This window comes from Perognathus longimembris, chromosome 19 (genome assembly GCF_023159225.1).
Source record: "Perognathus longimembris pacificus isolate PPM17 chromosome 19, ASM2315922v1, whole genome shotgun sequence".
NCBI classification, from domain to species: Eukaryota; Metazoa; Chordata; class Mammalia; order Rodentia; family Heteromyidae; genus Perognathus; species Perognathus longimembris.
Window position 1 is genome coordinate 18,716,081 of NC_063179.1, and position 24,989 is coordinate 18,741,069.

The window sequence follows — 24,989 nt, forward strand, 5'->3', positions numbered from 1 at the left end:
GGTCTTTATTGATCAGAAACTTTTTAGATTGATGAACTCCCATTTGTCCCTCCCTCCTCCCTCCTCCCTCCTCCCTCCTCCCTCCTCCCTCCTCCCTCCTCCTCCTCCTTCTCCTCCTCCTCTTCCTCCTCGTTATTGGTGCCAGTCCTGGGTCTTGAACTCTGGGCCTGGGCACTATCCCCGAGTTTCTTTCGCTAAAGGCTAGCACTCTACCGCTTGAGTTACAGTTCCACTTCCAGCCTTTTGGTAGTTAATTGGATATAAGAGTCTCCTAGACCTTCCTGCCTGTGTTGGCTTTGAACTTCAATCTTCAGATCTCAGCCTCCTTAGTGGCTAGCATGATAGGTATGAGCCACTAGTGCCCCACTTTTTTCTCCTATTTGCTAAGCCCCGAAAATTCTACTCAGGGGAGTTCCTTCTTATCGCAATATGTAGAAAGGAAAAAAGAGAACATAACAAAAATCAAACCAACAAAAATAAAAGCTTTCCATAACTACAAGTTCTGCTTCTAAAAAGGGTACAGTTTGAAAAGAAGATTGGCAAAGATAGCTTCAAGGAATTAAAAGAATAATGGACATATTCACCTAGCAAAGTTAACTTTCTTTTGCTTCTTTCCCATAATAAACTTTCACCTTGTGCTAGAATTGGGAGGAGTAGGAAAACACAATCTTGATATCAAGGGAGGAGTCTCTGGGGCCAGGGAGACTACTTGGAAAAAGAACCTCGTCATGTTCACAGTCCTGAGTACCTTGAGCTAAATGAATTATTAATGTCTTTGAGGATGGGGCAGAAGATTCATCTCACTTCTGAAGACATTAACTTAAGGGATGTCATGAACTACTGGGGATGATTCACACCTTAAGCAACTTAATTCACACCTTAACAAACTTCTTTTCTATTTACAAAAGAAGACTTGACCCACTGGCATATTCTGCTTCTAGTCTATCACGTCTAAGAAAATTTGCACATCAAGAGGTTGTGTATTAACTCTGGATAATTTACCTGCAATTTCCAGCTTGTCTTTTTAAGACAAATGCTAGCTATGCACAAAACAAACAAACAAAAAGCCCAGCAAGAGCAAGAGGCCCCAAGTTCAAGCCACAGTGCTCATGCTTGGAAATAATTTGAAATGTTGAGCTATTCTTCCCCATATTAAGTATTTTAGCTTCAACTGTTTCAAAAGAAGGCTGTAAGAGTGAGAATCTTGTAATGCATGATGAGCAACCACAACCATCTTTCTAGAAACTAATGGAAAGGAAAGATGGGAGAGAGAAGACACCAGTGATGATGGAGTCTTGTCTCTAAATGCTTCTGGAACCAAGTATTGTAGCCCTAAATCTCCACATCCTAATGGTGCTTTCCAGGAGCTTCTGTCCCCCAAATAATTATATATGTCCAACCTCTCATGTCAGGGCTTATATGGGGAATCACAAATTAAGGTACTCTGAGTTGTCTTTGCACTGTCAGGCCTAACTTCTCTTAGCTACACTCATTGCTGGTTCCAAGAGACCTAGTCAATGATCTTAATTGAAGACAAATCTGCATTTGGAGCAAGGCCAGACTCTCTGCCCTGTTAGAATTCTAAATTGCCCACATCTGCACAAAGAGTAATTATAAGAAAAACTAAGAAAGTCTGGGCAAAAAGAGGGGTGATTTTAGGTGGAAGAGCACCACTGAGAGTCATAAAGCACTATTGGGTGGGATCCCCTGGCATGGAAAAATAGAGAATAAGGTTGCATGGAAGCAATTCTATCTTTCTTCTTCTCTGTATTAAAAGGCACCCTCAATCCTCCTGCCTTCAAGCCCATTGCTGGCTTCTCTACCCTCCTTACAGTACCTGCCTGTGTCTGCATCCTTTGATACCAGCTCAGGTTCTCTTCTCTTTCCCTCTTCTTGCTCTGTTGCAACAACGATAGCCCAAGATGCTCTTGTGATACCTCTACACAATGAGGAACCCCTCACAGGGATCATACTTATGTCTGCTCCCATGATTAGCTGCTGGACCACTTCAGATTTTACGTTAATGTGATGCCTCTTGTATTTTCTTGGCGATCAGCCTCTCTCCTGAAACTGCCATGGAGCTGACTCATTCCTCAAGAGGATTAGATTCTATTTTGAATTCTCTGAAAACAAGCTGTCTGTCTTTTTTTAAAAAACAAAAACTAGGAATCAATTATTTTTTCTGGCCCATCTTTTTAAGTCTCTTGCCACTTCGATTATTTGTTTATTACCAGATCCTTCTTTCTGTGTAAACATCTTCCTCACAGTCTGGCAGGTGGAACCGTCTCCGAGGCACACCCCACAGCGGTCCTCTGTGGCATTGGAATCGATCTCATAGTCGCAGCCCACCTTCTGTGGGGAAGAGAACATCTGGATGAATGATGCAGGCAGGAGTGGCCACACCTACCTCAACCTGTGACTCCTTCCCTCTTTCATAAGCAAGGCCACAAGAGAATGTTTGTTTTTTGTCTAGTGGAGACTGAAAGAATAAACCAAAAGAATAAAATAAAAGAATAAGGCATTTACCAGTGGTTAAGGAAACACAGTCATATCTCCATATCCACAGGAAATGGTTCTAGGTGAGATGTGAGATAGTGAAATGAGATGCTCAAATCCCTTACATAAAATGGCATGCTATTTCCAAATACCTACTCTAGCACTTACATTGAAAGTCATGAAATGCATGGTAGCTTTAGTTAACCACTTCTGTGGCTTGCTTTCTAATGTGCAAGAAACCTCAAATCTACTGAAAGGAAGATGGGTCGAACCTTATACTTCGATCATACTTCTAAACAGAGAATCAATGTGTACTGACATAAAATTCCTCAGGCTCACCATTTCTAATTTTCCTCATTTGAGGAAAAATGTGCTAAAATGACTTAATTATACAAATCACAGTGAAAACAGAAATGTCTTAAGACAAATACTTGTAGTGGCTTCCAATAAAATGCCAACCTTTCACACAAGTGATATGTTTATGTCAAGCTTGAACATCCTCTAAGAAGCTGACCTTTATGAATCATATTTCCACTGACCTTCATTCCTCCACTGATTTGGAGCAAGTCATGGAAACTTACTCTGAGACATACTAATTTTAAAGTGTTCTTTAATCTCAACCAAGAGAGAAACAGATGACAAAGATAAAGGAAAGCTCCAAACTATGAAACACTGGAGTCCAGTCTTTTCTTCCTGAGTGGGTGATCCTATTTCTACAATAATATTAGCTCATGGAATTGGGAGTCCAGGATTGGAAGAAGGATACACACATGCTCCCAATGTGCTATCGCATTCAATTACATGGAATCTTATGGAGACCTCACCCATTCTACTGTGTGCACCCCAACTTCTGTGCACAGTATAATAAAAATTGAATTTAATATTTTAATAGAAGGGCTAGGCATAAAGCCACCAACATAACCATGTTTACTGCAGCACTAATCACCACCATCAAGGTATGAAACCAAGTCAGATACTCCTCCTTGGATAAATGGATCAGGAAAATGAGTTACCTATACACAATGGAATTTTACCCACTCATTAGAAAGAATGATATTATATCTTTGGCAAGATCTGATCTGCCAATCTGATCTACATATCTGAACAGCCTGAATTGAGCCTAGGATTCTTGACTATCAGACCCTGCTTAGTGGTGATAGTGGGTCATTTGTTTTTTTTTCCCACTGAGAAACTAAATACTTACTTTTTATATCTGTAACTTTTGATCCTCTGTGAATACAGACATTGTAATAAATGAAGGAGATTAAAAGGGCTAAAAATAACTATAGTCAGGATCTTGGAAAGATAACTTGTATCTAGGCTATTGGATATATTTAATTGGACATCATATTTTGTGCTTAAAAACTTAACTTAGTGTGTTATAGACAGAAAATGGAAAATTACAGCTTCTAAAAAGTCATTTAAAATGGCATTTTTTATTATCTTTAAGTAGTTGTACAAAGGAATTTCAGTTTGACATTTCTACCTCTACCTATGAATACAATGCATCTTGATCAATATAATCCCTTCCAGAATTCTCCCTCTGTTTACCCAACCCCACGCAGCCTCTCAAGTTACAGATTTATTTTCATATATGTACATTGAGTTTGGTAACTATATACATTCTCTCCATTCGTCTCTCTCCCTTTAAGCTTCACCTGCCTCTCAAACAAACCTTGTTCCATCATCCTGGTACTGAGTTTAACGGTCCGCAAATAATTCAGAGGAGTTATTTCATGGAAATCCACATTTTTGTATATCATACTTTAGTCAGTTTGATTTTGTATACATGCATATGGCTCTGCATGTTTATATTCAGATCCAACTTCCACATATGAGAGAAAACATGAACTCCTTGTTTCTCTGAGCCTTACTTCACTTAACATAAAATTTCCAGGTTTATGTATCAAGAAAATATGATATATATATCTACACACACACGCGTGCACACACACACACGCACGCACACACACACACACACACACACACACACACACACACACACACAATGGACCTAGTCCTGAAAGGTCCTAACTGCCTCCCTGAAGAGGAAAGCCACTGAGAATCTGCTTTATTCTGTTATGCCCATTTAATTGGTTTCAATAGAGACAGCCAAACCTCCATACATTTTGTTCCAAACACTGCTCTTCCTAAGCAAACTAAAAGTGTCCTGTCTACACATATAAACAAATTTCAGCCTAAAGGATAATTTTCTCACCATAATAATTTCTAAATAACTGCAGTTCTCAGCACTACACACACACACACACACACACACACACACACACACACACACACATATCTTGAAAGATTTCAAAATGTCAGTGCTGCTATCTTTAAATCCCTGAGATAATTTCTGCTACCTTTTCCTAGTAATTTCTCTTTTCACTTGGCTCTTCAATTTGAGTCTGCTCCATACCTAAAACAATATCATAGCAATCACCAACAAATCAAGATATACAAGCATTAGCAGGAAGAATGAAACTCCTCAGGTCAAAACTCTGAACACTACATGTCTATGTCTTGGCTCATCTCCCAGACCACATGTAAATTCCATGAGAGCACAGCATAAATAAAGTGTCTAAGGTCCTAAATTAACAAAAGCCAAGATTTTATATAGTTATAGATGAAGGAAACATACCCAGTACCTTACATATGCCATTAATACAGACATTTCTGCTGTTGCCACCTTCGAAGCAAGGGGTACCGTCAATGACAGCATCCAGCATTCTTTCTGAGAACCGGCCATCTATGGGTCGGCAGTAGAGCTCACAAGGACGTGCTGAAGTGAGAAAAACACAAATCCTTGTAAGTTGGCTTTTTAGTTCAGGTCCTCTGCCCCTGAAGCCCTTAATATTCATGGCCCATAGGTGCTCTGTGACCCACATGAAAGCCTGGTCATCCAGGCTTTTGGCATTCTGAGACACATGCTAAAATAACTGGCTGGCTTTCTTTCTTTCTCTCTTTCTTCTCTTCCTTCCTTTCTTCCTCTCTCCATCCTTCCCTTCTTTCCTTCCTCCCTTTTTCCTTTCTTCCCTCCCACCCTTTTCCCTTCCCTCCTTCCCTCCCCCTCCCTCTTTTTCTTTCTTTCTTTCTTTCTTTCTTTCTTTCTTTCTTTCTTTCTTTCTTTCTTTCTTTCTTTCTTTCTTTCTTTCTTTCTTTCTTTCTCTCTCTCTCTATTTCCTTCCTTCCTTCTTTCCTTCCTTCCTTCCCTTCCTTTCCCCTTCTCCTTCCTTCCTTCCTTCCTTCCTTCCTTCCTTCCTTCCTTCCTTCCTTCCTTCCTTCCTTCCTTCCTTTTTCAGTTAAGAATTTTTTAATTACACTTGAAAACTCTGCATGTCATTTGCTCGAAGTGCTGATCTCTTTTAGTCTAACATATAGTGTGAACCAGGAAAATAATACCAGTGATGCAGGAAATCTAGGCAAGTCTTAGGCCTGCTCGTTATTAGAAGCAAAGGAAGTAAATCTCAGAGTGAAGTTAGTTCCCTCCCATGAGACCAGTTCATCACTAGCATCAACTCCACTATCACCATCACCCTAACCCACTCCTAACAAGCACTGTATTCTGTCTTATTTTCACCAAGTGCCACAAGTGCTTAGACACCCTTGATAGTCATGTAGAAACAAAAAGCATACAATATTGTCAAAGGGGAAGCCAGCCTGTGGCTTTTCAGAGCAGTCCTTCCTATTATCTTGGGTTCTACATGGAGCCATTTAAGGTTCAGTTTTGTATTTCCTTTATGAATAAACATGATGATTGACAGTACAGGAACTTTTAATAGACACTCATACATATGGAAGTGGAAGAGGCAGAAAGATTCAGAACTTGTTAAGCATAAGTTGCTGTACATGTTTCAATTGGTAATACATGTATATAAGAATTCAAATGTTTTATTTTTGTTTAAGTGAAAAGCATGAGAATTAGTCCTTCAGGAAGTCTTTTGGGGGTCTGTTTATTGGGTAGGTTTTTAGATTCTAGGAGACGTGATCAGCTGAGGATTCAGTGATTCTTGCTAAAAAAAAAAAAAAAAAAAAGGCAGCTGGGCGCTGGTAGCTCATGCCTGTTACCTGTGCTATTCAGAAGCCTGAGATCTGAAGATTATGGTTTAAAGCAAGACTGGGAAGAAAAATCCCTGGGACTTTTATCTAATTAATCATCAAATGGCTGGAGTGGAGCTGTGGCTCAAGTAGTAGCGCACAACCCTTGACCACAAAAGCTAAGCAAGAGCACGAGGCCTTGAGTTTAAGCCCCAGTACTGGTACCACACACAAAAAAAGATAAACAAACTATGCCAAACTCAAAAAGACAAAAATCATATGTTTTTATTCATATGAAGAATCCTGATGTTTTTAAAGATATAGTAAAAAAAGGGACTATTTGGTAAGAGGAAGGGGAACAGTAGGAAGGGAAAAGTAGGCATGAGAGAGAATATAAAAAAGTACATTATATTCATGTATGAAAATGTTATCATGAAACCGATTATAATGAATATACATTAATAAGTTTTTTAAAAGGCAAATAAAGCATACTAAATTATTTTTTCTAAGATACACTGGATACATTGCCTGAGAAGACAAAGTCAAAATAAGTTGAAGAGATAATTGGACAAAATGCCAATGGAAAAGGACCAAAGACTGATTATAAAGCACAACTTGGGCTAATTGCAAATTTCCTTTCCCTGCATGTGATTAGCCTAATCACTGCCCAACTCTGAATAGGCGTACTCAGAGAAAGCCACCTGGGAGCAATTCTGTTCTTCCAGGGATGAGAACATCCACATAGGTGCTGAATCGAGAGAACCATTCATTAAGACTGATGTAAGCTTTAGAATTCAGATTTGGTATTTTGTATTTGTCACAGATGCAAAAAAGGAAAGTATCTCTGGATAATTCTAGAGATGATCTCCACCTAAGCTGCTTGGAAGGTCTAAGGCGGAGACTAGACAAACCCAGGATGAAAATTGTAGTGAGACACTGGCTCTTGGGTTATACAAGTGTGTCCTCAGGGCCCATAGTCCTCCAGCCAACAGCAGTGCTGCACCAAATTCTGGCATGTGCAGGTTCCAGTTTGTCTTGCTTTTGAGGTTTTGACACACTTCTTAAAAAATAGAACTATCCAGAGAGGCTTTTGGTAGCCTTGCTTATATAGTGAATTAAAGGGAATATGGCTTGTTAAAAATAGTAGCTAGTATATTCTTTAAGCCTTAGTTCCTAATGGTTGTTTTGCTCCACAGTAGTTAGGTCCTTTTGAACAATCACAGCCACTCTATACAGTTAGTTCTTCTGTTACTTGCTATATCGGCGGGAAAATTGAGCATGGGGGTGTGAAGTTCCAAGGTCTCTCAATATAAGTGGCTGAGCTAAGCCATTAAAATGGTCTAATTTTAGAGCTTATACTACTAACCCCAAGTACAGGCACTATAGTTTCGAAAAGACAGATATCTTTGATGAGCTCTTCAAAGTGACCACTCTTTGTATTTTTGCCAATGCTTTTTTTATGGATCATGGCATGAATATACCACACAAATCTGGTGTCAAACCAACTGGAACAGTTTATTCTCTATGGGGCCTAAGTAGAGGGAAAGGGCTAAATCTGGGACAAGTGACTTTTACAGTGGGCAGATTGAAAAGTTTTAGTTCAACCAGGCACCGGTGGTTCATACCTATAATCCTAGCTACTCAGGAGGCTGAGATCTGAGGATTGTGGTTCCAAGCCATCCCAGGCAGAAAAGTGAGACTCTTATCTCCAATTAAGCACCAAAAAGGCTGAGAGGGAAGCTGTGGCTGAAGTGGTAGACTGCTGGTCTTGAGCAAAAATGCTCAGGGACAATACCTAGGCCCTGCGGTTAAGCTCCAGGACTGGCCACAAAAAAGTTTTAGTTCACGAAAATTTAATGTTACATTGAAAAAGTGACATAATATTGCAATTTACACATCTAACAAAAAGGGATAGTAACACCTACCTTAAAGGGATGTGAGAATTAAGGCAGAGACTGTATGTCAAGCATCTTGCACTGTGATGTAGATATAGTTAGCGTTTAACAAATGACAGCTGTTGATTTCACCTTCTCAGTATGAGCTTTAGTAATTCTAACAGTCCTTGTACACTTGACACCTTATGCTTCTGTCATTCCAATCTTCTCAAATAGTCAAAAGACTAATCCTGACTCAGTTCTCATTTCAGACAAAACAACAACCACAAACATCCTGAAATACCTCTTTTCCTTCTAAATTATGGCATTAACATCCAAAACAATGGCACCATACCATTATTAAACAACTCTGTACTAAAAGGATACTTCATTTTACTGCTTTCTAAAGAACTGGCATTTGTCAGTTTTGCATAAAGAATCCAGATCCTGCTCAGATAGTGGGTAGTTCCACAGCTTTCTTTCACTATAGCTACAGACGTCACTACAAGATTCTCCAGTTGTACAAAAGCTATTGGGCTTTTCTCAGGCTTCCAGTTCTGAGACTCTGGATTTTGCAGGTTCCTCAGTCAAATTGCAACGTACTCAAGGGTACTCAAGTCCTTTATGGGTCCATCAGTGACTATCTCCAACAAAGTTTGGGAAAGAAGTGTCAATATATGCTCAGAAGCTCAGTACAACAATAGTCTAACAAGGGAATCAATTGAGATGTCCAACAACGGAAAAATGGATAAACAAAATGTGAGATATATATATCTATATATATATATACACACACACATATATATATATACACACACATATATATATATACATACACATATGTATAATGGGATACTATGTAGCCATAAAGATAAATGACACCATAACATCTTCAGGAAAATGGATACAACCAGAAAATATAACTGAGTGAGTGAGATAAGTCAGCTAAGAAACCAAAATACATGTTTTCTCTCACATGTGAAATGTAGACTGCTCTAAAGCGGGTACATATTCATGGGTGTGCACATAAGTATACAAGTATACATATATAATTACTTACATGTGTGAACATATCAATTTTTAACAAGCTCAGTACAGGCCAAAGAAGAATAGGACTGGGTTAGATCACTGGATTCAGTTCCAGTTCTTAAATCTTACCCAAGGCTGCTCAGAGAGTCATCTTGGAAGGATAACATGACTGTTACCAGTAATCTCTCCCAGTGGTTCAGTGGTTACTAACAAGACATTACACCTAGAAAATTCATTTTTCATATGTATCAGTGCTAAGATTTGAACTCAAGGTGTGGGCTCTGTCCGTTAACCTTTTCACTCAAGGCTAGCACTCTACCACTCCTGCCTTTTCGTGGTTAACCAGAAATAAGGATCTCATAGACCTCCCTGTCTGGTTTTGAACCTCTATCCTCATATCTCAGCCTCCTTGGTAGCTAGAATTAAAGAAAGGTATGAGTCACTAGCCCCTGGCTTTAGAAGAAAACTTTTATTCCATCTTTGCAAATGAACCAATACATCATTAACACTGTTAGAGGTACTCCTGGATGAAGCATTGAAAAGGAAAAATTAAGTTGCATTTACATAATGGATGTGGTGCAGTAACTGACAGGGATCATATAAATCTCAGTGTCATAGTCTACTGCTCAGAGAATCAAGAAAGTCACACAGTGCTTGGAAAGGACTAAGCAAAAGTCACCAAGTTGACCTGTGACACAGGGCTCTGTAAAAAAGAGGCCAGGGCGGAAATCAGTCTTAATTCTCAGTAGTCATCACCATGGATGGCAGATTCTGTGTCACAGATGTCAGCCTCCCAGACTGTCACCTTCACAGTGTTGAGTGCTTCCATTATCTCACAGTTATTTATCTGCCCAGTGCATCCTTTGTCTGTGCCATGTGATATTTTATCCCTCTAGCTATCGAATCCATTTATAATTCAGCTAAATGATAGCATTCAAACTAATTTACAAGTGAACTCTCACCCTTACAAGCAATCTTCTCAGAGAATATGTAGGTATAGGAAATAACCAAAGGATGCATTTTTAAAAATTCTGCTAAAATGCTAGACCAGTAATTTTTGGATAACAATCTTAAAGAGTGATCATTAGAGGCAAAAAAAAAAAAATTCAAACTGGCTAAGGATTAAGGCATTTAAGTCAAGAAAGTCTTCTGGGCTGGGGATATAGCCTAGTGGCAAGAGTGCCTGCCTCGGATACATGAGGCCCTAGGTTCGATTCCCCAGCACCACATATACAGAAAACGGCCAGAAGCGGCGCTGTGGCTCAAGTGGCAGAGTGCTAGCCTTGAGCGGGAAGAAGCCAGGGACAGTGCTCAGGCCCTGAGTCCAAGGCCCAGGACTGGCAAAAAAAAAAAAAAAAAAGAAAGTCTTCTGATGCATTTCATGTGTATTGGTCAAGGTGGTAGCTACACAGGCTAACAGGTAAGTTACTGTTAAAGTCACTGTGGCCAAAGTACACGGGAGCTGCAAGGAAATGTCATGGAAGAGAAAGATGCTTATACCCCAGGTAGACAGTGAGCTCAGACGGTAGCAAATGTTAATTCCAGTCATAGATGCATGTAAATTGCTGCAAAGTGAGTGAAATTTGCGTCTACTTCTGTAACTGCCAATTCTTTTTATACCTGTCGCTATGCCAGGCCCAAACCAAAAATCGGTATATGACAAATGCTCATAAATAAATGAAGGGCAAAGTTACATCAAGTCTTTTCTAGTCTAAATCCAGATACTTGTACCACAAGAATTCAATGTGCATAAGCAAATTCTACAACTGAGGGCAGGGAAGCCAAATTACAAGTTACATCTGTGGAACAGTTATGTGTTCTTCGTTCTGGGAAGCTTGTTAACTCACCCAAATAGCATTAACAAAGTATGTGCAGGTCATAAGTTACCAATGGTACATGTTGGATCTTTCATCACCTTTCATCACTAATTATTTTGAGAGTCCATGGGAGTGTTTATATTTGTTTTCCTATAATCAAATGTCAGGCTCGGTTGTACCAAAAGACTAGCTCCCATAGGGGGCAAATGATGCTAAACAACTGAGGGCAAGGAGCAGTGGTTGCCCTTGACAACAGAGAGCCACCAGGATACTTGGGAGACCCAAAGTGAGAAAAGCTGTGCAGAATTTTCTTTCCAAAATTACTGACTTTTACACAAAAGATGCCCACACACCGTTGTTTAGCATGGCACAATTCACAAAAGCCAATTTGTTGTATCAGCCTAGGAACTCCTCATAGATGAATAGATAGAGAAACTGTGTTATGTATATACAGTGTAGTATATTCCACAATAAAAAAACAAATTTGTGGCATTTAGACACAAATAAGCAAACTCAAAATAAGCCAAAGTCAGAATGATGAGTATTACATTTTTCTTTACATGCAAAAGCTTGTATTTGTTTTTGAGGACATGAAGAAGAAGAAGAGACTTTCTAGGGCTAGTGGGGAGGAGGCAGATGAGAGAGTAAAAGGGGCGACTAAGATCAAAGAACATTCATGTATACATAAAAATGTCATGATGAGACGCACTAAAATGTATAAAAAGGGAAATAAAAACATAAAAGGACAGCCACTGACTATACCATTGTTATAACGACCCCAAATGTGTGATTCTTCTTAGGTCTTATGACACAGACATTTCAGGAACCTAAGAACCATGAAAATTTTGGATTATCTGTTCTTCACTATTTTTCTTGCATCTCCTTCACTTGGGAAAAATCTTGTTTCATTCTTCACTGAAATAACATGAATAGCACAGATAATTTCTTATGTCACTTTACAACTAATGATCACTATTCTTCATTTTCCAGAAAGATAAGTAACTAGTACTGACAAGGGAGTTGCTATCTTCTCTAAGTTATGTCTCCATGTATCCTTCAGGTTGTATGGTTTAATCTTCTTTTTTTTTCTTTTAAACTGGTCTTGGGCCTTGAACTCTGGGCCTGGGTTCTATCTCTATGTTCCTTTTGCTTCAGGCTAGCACTCTACCACTTGAGCTACAGCACCACTTCTGGCATTTTCTATGATTAATTAAAGATAAGAGTCTCATGGACTTTCCTGCCCAAGCTGACTTTGATTCTCAGATCTCAACCTCCTGAGCAGCTAGGATTACAGATGTGAGCCAATACCCAGCTGGTTTACCTTTCTTATCTGTGTTGATTTCTGGTCAAAGGCTTGCTCTCCTCCATTTCTGGTGAAAGTATTTCTACAACCTGGCCTTTCTTCCTGCTGTTCAGTTCTTGTTTGAATATTTTTATTATCTTTAAGTAGTTGTACAAAGGAGTTGTTATTTGCTGAAACATTTTATGAATATACAGTGTATCTTTATCAATGTGACTTCTTTCAACATTCTTACCCCTCCCAACCCTCCTTTTCCCTCACTTACCTTAATTTTAGGTTATGTATTGAATTTTACAATTTAACAAAGCAGTTTATATGTACAATGCATCTTGATCTGTGTTACTACTTCAACATCTTCACCCCACTTTGACCAGTCCCTTCCCCTATATTTCTCCATTCTGTAGTATATACAACACATTCTTGACTGCATTCTTCCCTTTTCCCCTTCTTTCTTCTAACCCTCTCCCCTTGTTCCCACCCTCCCCTCTTGTAAGTACCTATTTCCTGGTACTTATTTTTACTGGGCATTGACTTAGGCTTTTTAAACAAGTATTCTCTATTTAATAGAGTCTATTGTATCTCAGTTAATTCATTTGGAACCCCTGGCTTATCACCCACTATACTTACTTGCAGATTTATAGGTACATTCTACACTCTTGAATTCTTTCCCTTTGTCTTCTTTCACAGAAAGGCTACTCATACTTAAGAATCATCAACTGCTTTCTTGGAATTCTGTTTTAAAATTAGTCCAAACCCATCATGACTATTTGTCCCGAATTTCTACTGAAATCAGCCACTTCCAGGTGCCCCTGAAATAGGCTGATGGTATGAATTCTGACCAGCCTCAGCCATCCCTCAAGGGTAGGTACCTCAGCCATCATGAAGGGAGTCACCTTGTTTGCTCTCCATTACCCTCAGAGAAGAACTGGACATATTTTAGTCTTCAACATTTATGAGTCAATTAGACCAGGTCAGTGTTCTGTCTAAACTATGTAACCTGAGATGGTAAAATTCTTGCTGTGGACCCTTGTAGGACATCACAGAAACCTTGGCATTACACACACACACACACACACACACACACACACACACACACACACACACACACACGACTCTAGATTGTTCTTTTTAATCCTTACTTGGATTAAAAACAGGAAACCAATGGTAGAATTCATTCTTGTAAGGAACGGTGTCAAATTCACTGCACTGCATCTGCCGAAATGTAGGTGAATCTGTGCGACACGGCTGGACATTGCACAGGCGATAGCGTTTTCTTTCTCCAGTACAGTATTTCCCTCCAAACTTTGGTCTGCAGAGGAAACAGAGAGGGTGTTCTTTTAGTTTCCTAAAAAGCCAACACTTTAAAAATCTCCTTGCATAAGCCAGGTGCTGGTGGCTCACATCTATAAACATAGCTACTCAGAAAGGTGAGATTTGAGGATCAGAGTTCAAAGCCAGCATGGGCAGATTAACCAATAAAAAGCTAGAAGTGGAGATGTGGATCAAGTGGCAGAGTGCAGCCTTGAGCAAAAAGAGCTGAGGGATAGCAAGCCATAGTACTAACACACACACACACACACACACACACACACACACACACACACACACTCTGCCAGCATTTGGCCATGGTTGTTTCTTGCCAAACCATGTCTCTCTTTTCCCTAAAAGCTCACCATTTATGGTGAATGCCTACACTACAATTCTAACACTTGAGAAACTGAAGTAGAAGTATTATAAATTCAACCAATTTTACACATTTCAGTCCTGTGTATATAGTTTCCTCTCAGAGAGAGAGAGAGAGAGAGAGAGAGAGAGAGAGAGAGAGAGAGAGAGAGAGAGAGAGAGAGAGAGAGAGAGAGAGAGATATTCATGTTCTCACTTGGATTTTTCTGTAAAGGCTAGTGATCTACCACTTGAGCCACACTTCTCCACTCCTGGATTTTTGGGTTTTTTTCATGATTAACTAGAGATAAGAGTCTCATAAACTTTCTGCCCAGGCTGCTTTCAAGCCCTGCTCTTCACATCTGAGCCTCCTAAGTACCTAGGATTATGGGTATGAGCCACCAGTGTCTGTTAGTTGCCCATTTTCAAATAGCTTGTGTATCTTTTCCATCTGCCATGTTCTAGGAAATGCTGAAGAGAATTATATAATTTTCCTTCCCAAATCTATTCACTACCTGAGAAGTAATTTATACATAATCCCTAATCTTTTACTATGAAACTTCAAGGCTAAAAAATCTTTTTGTTAAAAGACTTTTTAAACACGAAGAACTTTTTTCTAGATATTAAGAATAATTACTTTAAAAAACTGCACTTAGCTTTGTTTTTCTCACTAGTGACCTCGGGGAAGAATGTTATTTTTTATAGAACTGTGGGCTCATTATGATTGAAAAATGAATAAAATCTTATCAACAAAATTGGATGCAATTAATTTCTTCTTGACAGAATGGAGTTATCTACGAGGTTTAAACCATAGAATCCCCCTGAGATTTTCATATAGATTGTACATTTAAAAGAAGTGTGCAGGGTTTCCCCAAAACAATAGTCAGCTTACTTATCTAGGCATTATTAAGAATCCAATTCATAGCTAAAACCACGTAAAACACAAAAAGATGTACATTTCTTTCACCCTCTGAGAACCTTCTGGTGCCTGTTTCCTTGAGAACCCATTTGCTTTCTCTCTGAAGGCTTGGCATCACTGAGGTAGAGCTCTCCAGCACGATCCCTCATCCCCTGGAGAAAAGGAAGGAAGAAACTGGGGCTGGACTTACTCCGGGTTGTTGCAGAGCCTCTCTGCACTCTGGGCTCCAGCACCACAGGTCCTGGAGCAGTAAGACCAGGCAGACCAGCGGCCCCAGCCTCCAGGGATGCTTTCTGGTTGCTTTCCCACTGTAATGCACTTGCCAGCCATGCACCACTGCAAAGGGAAGAGATGGGAGACACATGCGTCAGGCTCTCCAACAAGCTGAGCCAAGAACTTGGGAAGTCTAAACCCATTCTCCCTGCGCAAGCAGATGCCCTTCAGACACCACTCAGATGAAAAACAATGGAGGACTTCTAAAAAGTTTCCCCTAAGAATTTGGAATTTTAGAATCAAGAAGGTTTCAGGAATGGAAGAAAATTTTACAGTGCCTAGTAACCAGTTGCATAAGGGCTGTCTAAACTTTGTGGCAGAGTTTTTGCTAGAGTATAGATCAGCCCATTTCTTCTTTGCTCAAAAAACATCTTACTCTGAAATCAGAGCAACTTATTATGCCCAGGAACATCATTGTCTTGTTGATTTATTTTCTAATGCAAAAGCCTCATCTTGAAAACTATAAGATCTCAGGACTGGCACTGAGTTGTGATTCTTTATAGCTTTTATAGGAATGTAATATCTATAACAAGAACACTCACTCAAAAGTACATTTCATTTCCAAAAGCATTAGTAGTTAAGAAGTTCTCATATCCCTCCAAAAAATATGCTTTCATGTAACAATTCCTTTTTTTTTCCCTTTCAGTTCTAGTTTTTCAAGTGATTTGAAAAAAAATCTACTTTCTTCTTCAAGGGATCTTTCTACAATGATTAGTTTAGGAGGGTTTGCACACAAACATAAAAACCAAAGAATGTGCAACTTGTTTGTTAGAAATGACCATATTTCCTAGAGGATTAGGGCATATTTTTAATCTTCTAGATTCATTATTTCCTCATATATATTTCTGGTCATTGTGCATGTTAATCATTTTTTTAATCATTTCAGGGATGGGACAGGGCATGCTTTGGTTATATAAAGATGCTCATTCAACTCCAAAGACTCAAGCCCAATTCATATCCAACTAGCTTAGTTGATCAGCATGCATAACTCTATTCTTGGGAATTCTGGAGGCTAGCCAACATTTTTTCAGTCCCACTTAGTAAAATGGACAGAACTTCAAGAAATACAGCCCTGTCAGATAGTGGGAAAGATTAAGTGGCTCAAAGCTGACATTTTGGGAAGGAAATAGACATTGGTTTGTCATATTCCAATGGAAATGGCAAGAGGAAATGTCAGGTAGCAGTTGATAACATACCTAGCAGATGTCGTCCACCAGAAACCTCACTGAAGTTCTTTAGGAAAAGATGGGAGCAGAGGTTCTGCAGGTACGGTGTGGGAAGTGGGATCAGCCTCTCTTTGACTACTTGCTCCCAGTGAGGGCTGAAGAGGCAGGGTTGGAATCAGAAGCCTTTCCTGTGGCTGGTCTGACTCCACTTACTGCTCTTCATTCTGCTTTCTTCTCCCCTTCCCTCCCCAAGCCAAGTCCAGGCCCACACCCTCCCACCTTTCTTCTTCAGCCCGACAGGCAGATCACCTTCTTCTCACCGCATCGTGTCCCATCTGCAGTAACATCCAGTTTGGAGCGACAAAAGCCTTTCACTGAGCACCACAGTGTTTGGCAAATGTTCTGGGGAAAAATAATGTGAGATTGTACACTCTTGTATTTTGAACTCTTGCACAAAGGCATGTATGGCACAATGCACACACTCACTTGTGCACTCAGTAAAAGTCACTGTTATTAGTGAAGAAGATCAGCCACAGAGCTCTCAGACCTACTTCGTCTTTGTCATCATTCATATGGAAATGTCTATAAGTCATTGAAACCTTGTGAAGATGAGATGAAGCCCATTTCTTGAGTTGAGACTGTCATTTCCATACACATGAGACAATAATCAGTACTCATTACCCTTGGTTACGGTAAGGAATACATCATCTGTCAGAGGCAAATGCAAACATTGGCTGGAAGACAATCTGATTACATATAATGGGGGTACTTATAATTTGAGCTTGGTTACTGAAGAAAACAGAATCAATTCCATCAGAAAACTCATCAGATTAAGCTTGGCACCAGTGGCTCATGCCTATAATACAAGCTACTCAGGAGGCTGAGATCTGAGGATTGCAGCAGAAGCCAACCTAGGCAGGAAAGTCTGTGAGACTTTTATGTCCAATTAACAATCAAGAAAACTGGAAGTGGCTCCAGTTCAATGTGATAGAGTGCTAGTCTTGTGTGAAAAAGCTCAAGGACAGTACCTAGGCCTTGTCAAGTCCCACAAGGGGCTTTTTTTTTTTTTTAAGAAGACATTGTCAGATTATTACCCAAAGTCATCAAATTTTTTTAGTTCCCAGGGAGTTAATTATATATTCTCTGTTATTTCTACCCCTGTTGGACTAGGGGAAGATCAACAAGATTCTTAGATGTCACCTTCAATTACTTCCATCAGTCTTTTAGTCTTTTTTTTCCTATCTACTCATCTTCTCTCATTCTATTCTCATATTGTAATGTACATTCAATGTGTCATTTCCATTGTAAGATTTTAGATTTCAAACAACTTTTGAAAATTCTGTATGTAAATATTACCTGCCTTTTCTTTCTTCCTGCAACCCACAATTATTGGTAAGAGCTTTCCTATCCTGTCCTTCAGTTCTCAACTTTAACTTCCTATCTCTAGCTTTCAATGGCTTGTAAGTGGAGGTGGGGAAATTTTCACCATCCATTGCATGCCTAAAGATTTTCAAGTGTGATGAGGAATAAATTCTAGTTAATTGAATTTCTCTTCAATGCATGTTGAGTATGTTATCTATTCAAGTTACTGACTTTTAAAGTAAATGACTATATTTTTCATTTCTAGAAGTTGCATTTGTTCTTATATGCTTTAAGTATATCTCATAATGTTATTTGCCTTTTTTATATATAATTGTTCTGTCCTATGTTTATTTTTACCACCTAAAATTCAACCACCAAAGACTATTGTCTCTCCTCACTTCATGACAAAAAGCAAGATCTTGCTATGAAAGCAAAGATGGCAAAAGAAAGCATGAAAAATAAGTGAGAGCTAGCAGAATTCTCAAATAAAAAAATATAAGAATGGGATAGTTGAGTTTTTGAATTAAATTTGCCAAACAAATGTAGTTAAATATAAGTAAATATATAAACATATATAAAATAAATAAATATAAATAAAAGAGCACATTAAAGTCTGAGTTTGAAATGGGACCATAAAAGTGAAAAATAACCTAATGGATTATTAGGAGTAAGAAAAAATAGGATGAGATACAAAAGTTAATAGGTTAAATAGAAGATTAAACATTTCTGGAGAGAACTAGACATTTAGAAGATAAAAATTGAAGCAGTTATAGAAAGGGATGTCAAATATGAAGGATAATTTTCTAAGATAAGGAAGACTAGTGAGGAACTCCTGGCTTAGAGAGTGGAGCTTTAAAACAATACTGTAATATAAAGCCAGCAAATGACAGATAACTTTTATTTAAGCTATTCTAGAGATGGTGAGCTTTACTATACAGGAATGGGAAGGCTATAAAATGTTTTAATCAGAAGGAAACACTCAGATTTCCATTTATAAAGATCTCTGGCTGCATTCAGGTATTTAGATCATAGATGAGGGGTAGTGATCAGTTTGAGAAAAAGAGATCAATAAGGGAATGACTGAAATTAGGAGCAGATAGATTGTATAGAAGAAAGAAAGGGGAGATTTTTATATCAAGCTTCTCTGTTCAGTTTGGCTTATTTCAAGTAGGCTTAGTTACTTAATTTTTCTTTAAAATCAGCTTATTCATTTCTTATATTTACCTCAGTATGCCGAAACCTTTATATCTACTGTTTTTAACCCACTAGTTTATTGAGGACAGGAATTTGGTATGATTAATTTTTAAGTGCTCACATTTTAGTTCACAGCACAGAAACTGCCAGGGATTCAGAGAACTGTCCTGTCAGTTTTTTTGTTCACACTGAAAGTCTGAATTAAAACAGACAAGTTCTGAAAATAGGAAGGGTCCCAGTCACAAGAGAATGCCACACAAGATACAGAGATCTTTATTTTGTGGTCAGCAAGGCCCCTAAGAGAAAAACAGAGCCCTCATTAGATGTGCCTTTAAAATAACTGGATAAACAATTTGAAAAGGAGGAAGATGAGGTAGAAGGGAAGAAGTTTCAGTAGCAAGGAAAGAAAGCGAGAGACAGAATCAACATGCTAGCAGAGGTAATGAAGGAGAGAGTTACTAATTATTCAGCGAGTACCATGTCAAGGCTTGACTTATTATTTTGATGTTGAAAATAAAGGAGGAGAATACATTGAGGATTGATATTATTCCTACTTTGGGATTTGGAGGTGCTCTTCAGCCATGTGGGAATTTGGGGAAGAGGATGAATGGAGGGATTCAGTTGATATAGAATCTTCTAGTGACAATCACTGTGACTCAGCATGGAGCTGTTTCAGACCTCCAGTGGTAGCAAAGGATTGCAGGCAACAGAGAATTCCCAGGCAGGGTAGAGAAATGTGAATGATTCCTCTTTAGTCCTTCTTCCTAACATATTGTGCACATTTATAACGTGATATAAACCTTCCATTTCTATGTCTAGATCTCCAGATTTCCAAATATTTCTCTGCCCCTTCCTTCAAAATGTTTACAATGATAAGCCCCTTGCACATACCCACTAGACGCACTAAGACACCCAGAACTTACTTCTACTTGCTGGCAGAAGGTGGCATTAGGCCCATATTGGAGCTGGCACTGGTGATGAACATCATAGATCACTCCAGGAGCAATCACGTTCGACTTCAAGCCTTTCTTTTTTGGAATATCATCAAGACAGAACCCCCAGCCTCGGCTGCAAACAAGTTGATAGAAATAGGATAGTTTATTAGTTCCCTCAGGTACATTTCATTTAATAAAAACTTCCATTCCTCTAGTTTATTCTTTGTCCTTTAAGACATCTGTATTTTTACAGGCCAGAAGAAGCTTCTTGGCCCAAAGGGGAAGTTAATAAAATAGATGCAAAGTTTTGTTGTTATGTAGGAGCTATAAGTAGTGGGGAAATTAGAAAATCATCACCTTACCCTCAGTAAGGTTTAAGCGAACACTTTGGCTTGACCTAGGCTCTTCCGTTAGTCTCTGAGAACTTCATTCACAGCCAGATGGTAAAATGCTACCAGGAGTGATCAGGAGGGCAGGGGAATCACTTAGTGGTTGCTGGATGGCAGAGCCTCCTAAATGTCATGATCATAAAAATGAGAGGAAATCCACCCCTCCTTTGACAGCACCCCCATACTGTGGCCTGGAGAGACGCAACCAAATCTCTTCCAGGCAATATCAGCTCCTGTATGTAAACTTAATGTAACTCCTGATTTAGGAAGACCTAGATGAGCTGGTTGTTGGCTCATTCTTGGAATCCAAGCTACCCAGGAGGCTAAGATCTGAGGATAGCATTTTCAAAACACCCTGGGCAGGTAAGACTTATCTCCAGTTAACCACCAAAAAGCCAGAAGTAGACCAATTGCTCAAGCGGTAGAGTGCTAGCCTTAAGCAAAAACAAACAAACAAAAAGAAACTCAGGGACAGCACCCAAGCCCTGAATTCAAGCTCCAGTCTGGCACACCCACAAACACAACCCAAATGTGGGTGTCATGAAACACAGTGTCACTTACTCCAAAAATCGAGTGATGTAGTCCTTGCTGCACTTGGACCATGTCAGTGAGGTGGGGTAGTACTGGAGCTGCTGGGACATGATGTAGGGGTGCCTTCCCACGGGCTCACAGTCATTTTCTTTCCCATCGTGTTGGATGCCCAAGCTGACACAAAACACAAGAAAAGAAAGAAGACAGGGATTAAACAGGAAGACGGTTTGTTTCTGCAAGGTTACAATTACCCCCCCAGGGAATCTGTTTCATGTAGAAGGAGCTGTTTACTGAATGAGATATTGAAGTTGGAGAGGCATGGCTAGTTTTGTGTGTGTGTGTGTGTGTGTGTGTGTGTGTGTGTGTGTGTGTGTGTGTGCGCGCCAGTCCTGGGCCTTGGACTCAGGGCCTGAGCACGATCCTTGGCTTCTTTGCTCAAGGCTAGCACTCTGCCACTTGAGCCACAGCGCCACTTCTGGCCATTTTCTTTATATGTGGTGCTGAGGAATCGAACCTAGGACTTCATGTATACGAGGTAAGCAGTCTTGCCACTAGGCCATATTCCCATCCCAGGCATGGCTAGTTTTGAACTCAAAAGTTCAGGGAAGATTGGAAGCCTTGCCTTCACTTTTCAGAATTGCAACCACGTGGTTAATTCCAAAAACTTCTAATTGGCAGAAAGCAACGAGCTCTCAGTCTGGCTCTGAATGTTTCTAGAGCCACAAGAGCAAATCCTGGCCCAAGACATCTGCTTTGTCCTCTTGCAGTGTCCACAGCATGAAAGGACAAAGCCACCCTCTTCCCTTTCAAGCAGGAGACACGGAAGCTAAGGGAGACATTGTCAAGTCCTCAGGCTTTGAGGATGGAGTTCATGCTACAAGTCTCTCATAGGTGAGTTGTTGGGAGACCTTAGAGTTCAGTGGCTGAGACAGGCATTTTTGAGGATGATGATGTGGATTTGAATCGCAGTGACACACAGGCCCTCAACAGCAGGACTGCTTTCCTCTCCTGAAAATGGCATAGTTGTCATGGTACTTAGGATGAGGGCTGAGAGCAAGAAGAGGTGCCCACTCTCTAATCAGAAAGGGCTTCACGAATGACGGAACCTTTCAGTTGCTTCAAAATATTTTCTAGGTTATTCTTCCTATCAGGATAAGGAATCTCAGAATATCTAAATACGTCACACATCTTCCTAGCAGCAGAAGAGCTCTCCTCGTTGTGTACCTTTGTGCCTTGGCAGTGGGAGGCCAGACCGAGCAAACAGCATCGACAGGCCCTAACGAGTTAGACCATCTGTCATGGCAAGGGGCCCCTGGGAAAGAAACTGGCCCAGAATCCTCCCACGATGCCCTCTGAGGCTCCTGAAAGATCTCTTCATGGAGCTCTGTGCAAGGGACACTTACAACATGGCGACATTGACTCAGATGTTTACATCTAAGTAGAAGAAAGCATAACTTCTTGTTCCTCATGGTGAGTTAAATCCCTCTCCCTGAGAAGCTTACATTTAACTTTAATGGAATCTGGTCAGCATTAAGAACTCTTACAGAGAACAGTCCTGGAGGAGATTTAGAGAATGTCTTGTATTTTATCCATTATAGTATTATCACCTTACTTGCAAACTCTAATCACATTGCACCAGGAATGCAAAATTCACAAAAGTGTCAGAGAATTAATCTACAAAGCTCTATCTGCCCACCCGCAAAGAAAATGACTCAGTGAAAGCCTCCTCCTGAGCAGGCTTGCCCAAGCTCTGCAAATCTACTGCCTCCTGGTTCATGAAAGACTCCACAAAGTCACTTCTTCAGTAGTTAGTCAAACCTTACTTTTCAAATAGGTGCAAAAAACCCCTACATGAATAATGGTTTTCTTTTAGCACCGGCTATCCTAATATACCCTCCTATACTGAGTGGTTTTTAAATCTACACTTAAAATATATCAGCTTTGTTTTGTTTCAGGTCAAGGTTAATTCACAAAAAATTTTCCCTCCAGCTATATCTCTCTCTTAAAAAACAAAACAGATGCATATGAGCTTGGCACCAATGGCTCATACCTGCCATCCTAACTATTCAGGAGGCTGAGACCCAGAGACTTCATAGTGTGAAGCCAGTTGAGGAAGGAAAAATCAACCTATCTCTATCCTCAGTTAACCAGCACAAAAGCTGGGCTGAGGGTGTGGCTCAAATGACAGAACACCAGCTGTGAGTAAAAAAGCTGAGAGCTCAAGGATCTGAATTCAAGCTCTAAGACTGGCAAGGTGTGTACACGTGCTTACACACACACGCACACACACGATACATACACTAATGAGGTGGTTCACTGCAATAATTTCATAGAGATGTACAGTAGCATTCTCATTTTAAAAGAAAAAAATCAGGACTACTAAACTTATGTCCCTTTGATCTATGTCCAGTGACATAGGGTAAAGTAGACACATGTGAACATTCTGGCACTAACCGTGAGGGATGAGGAAAGCTCATGGCCCATAGGGATGGAAAGCTTGCTTCTCTGAAACTTGGGAGGGAACCCAAGGAACAGCTTGACATTATTCCTCACACTGTATGGTGAGGAATAATGCACAGGGTTGCTGGGTTAACCTGCTTCACTTGATCTCCATTGGCTCGGTTCCTTTGAATGTCTTTGACAAATTATAGACTGAAATAGTGAGTTAAATAATTCACCAGGTTTCAGTATCACCTGGTGGGTCTTTCAGAGAAGGGTTATGTTAGGGATTTCTGGCTACATCAACTCCAAATATGACATATATGAAACAGAGAGAGAGAGAGAGAGAGAGAGAGAGAGAGAGAGAGAGAGAGAGATATTATCACCATGTCATCCTTTATGACTTATGTGCTTCCACCTCTGTTTTTCCATCCAGCTTTCAGTCTCTTCTTACTTTTTTAATTTGTTTAGGAGGTTTCATTATATTAGGGAGGACTAAGGAAAAGTATGTATAATTCTGTATTCCCTGAGGCTAAATTCTATGAGGAGTATACTTATGGCCCCAAGTAAGTGCTAGCAGATGCCATGGGTACCTGCCAATATGCTTATACCAGATGAGTTCCAAATGCTGGTATCGGAATCTCTTTGTTGGTTGATTTTTTTCTAAAACCAAGTTAGTTAGCTGGCTCTGCCTTTGCTTACCAAGCTGGAAGAGAGAAGGAATAAATAACAAGCTCTGGAAACTGTCTTTGGCAAATGACTTAGGGTACTGTTATAGAAAATAACTCAGTTCTTCCCAGCTTGTGAAGGATAACTTAGAAACAAGTTTTATTCAGTTCGCCCATAGGATTAATTAAGATCCAGTGGCAAACAGTAGAAGCTGAGATTATGAACTGATGGTTGCGTCCCCTTCCTTCCCTATCTCATTATCCTCCTTTCCTATTAATGTTCTTTTTTATTGTCCCAATAAACTGCATTCAAATTCTTATCTTAGTGTCTGCTTCTAAATCAACTAATACAAAAATAGGTATTCCAGTTCTGCCTTAAGTGGTCTTTTAGTCAAGAACTTGTTGTTTTTACTTGAAAGGATAGTTTTAAACAAAGAGCTTAGAGCCTCATTTTTCTTCCCATGAATAATATTAAAAAGAACAGCACCAACAATACCAAAACAAGGCATAGGGAATCCTTATTGTAGCTTCCTTGTTAAGATGCATCAGCTAGCTCCAAACTAGTGTTTGATTTAATGTTTTCTATTAGAAGTATCAAACTGAGTCAGACTGTGCTAGCTTTGGTCTGCTGAATCATCTACCACTTGTGATAAACATTAAACATATATAATACTTGCTTTTTGCATGTATAATTCTTTGTGTTTAAATAATGTTGCTACAAGGTCCTCAACTTTATTGAATGAATTTCTGCATCTGTAAGGAGGCTCATACTTGCTCCTTGGCTTTTAAACTTCTGAGAAAGGTGTTGTATCCATGCACAGATGGTCACGTGAATGTCTTTTTTTTTTTTTTTTTTTGGCCAGTCCTGGGGCTTGGACTCAGGGCCTGAGCACTGTC

General features: G+C 39.6%; 1 protein-coding gene across 3 annotated transcripts in view; it reads right to left on the reverse strand.

Annotated features, from left to right (window-relative positions):
• Adamts12 (ADAM metallopeptidase with thrombospondin type 1 motif 12) overlaps positions 1-24,989 on the reverse strand; it is a 214,041-nt gene that overhangs the window by 63,178 nt on the left and 125,874 nt on the right. The window contains exons 8-14 of one of the 3 annotated variants that reach the window (XR_007214150.1): positions 21,016-21,159; positions 20,054-20,198; positions 16,884-16,976; positions 15,326-15,471; positions 13,694-13,863; positions 5,138-5,278; positions 2,232-2,352 (exon numbers count right to left, since the gene is read on the reverse strand). Coding sequence is in view for 2 of the 3 variants with exons in the window: in XM_048368464.1 (XP_048224421.1) it covers positions 2,232-2,352; positions 5,145-5,278; positions 13,694-13,863; positions 15,326-15,471; positions 16,884-16,976; positions 20,054-20,198; positions 21,016-21,159 (953 nt within the window). In the remaining variant the exon portion in view is untranslated. Of the gene's footprint in view, positions 1-2,231; positions 2,353-5,137; positions 5,279-11,950; positions 12,170-13,693; positions 13,864-15,325; positions 15,472-16,883; positions 16,977-20,053; positions 20,199-21,015; positions 21,160-24,989 lie in introns of those variants that run through there. The other 2 variants (XM_048368464.1, XM_048368465.1) reach the window with 2 other exon arrangements.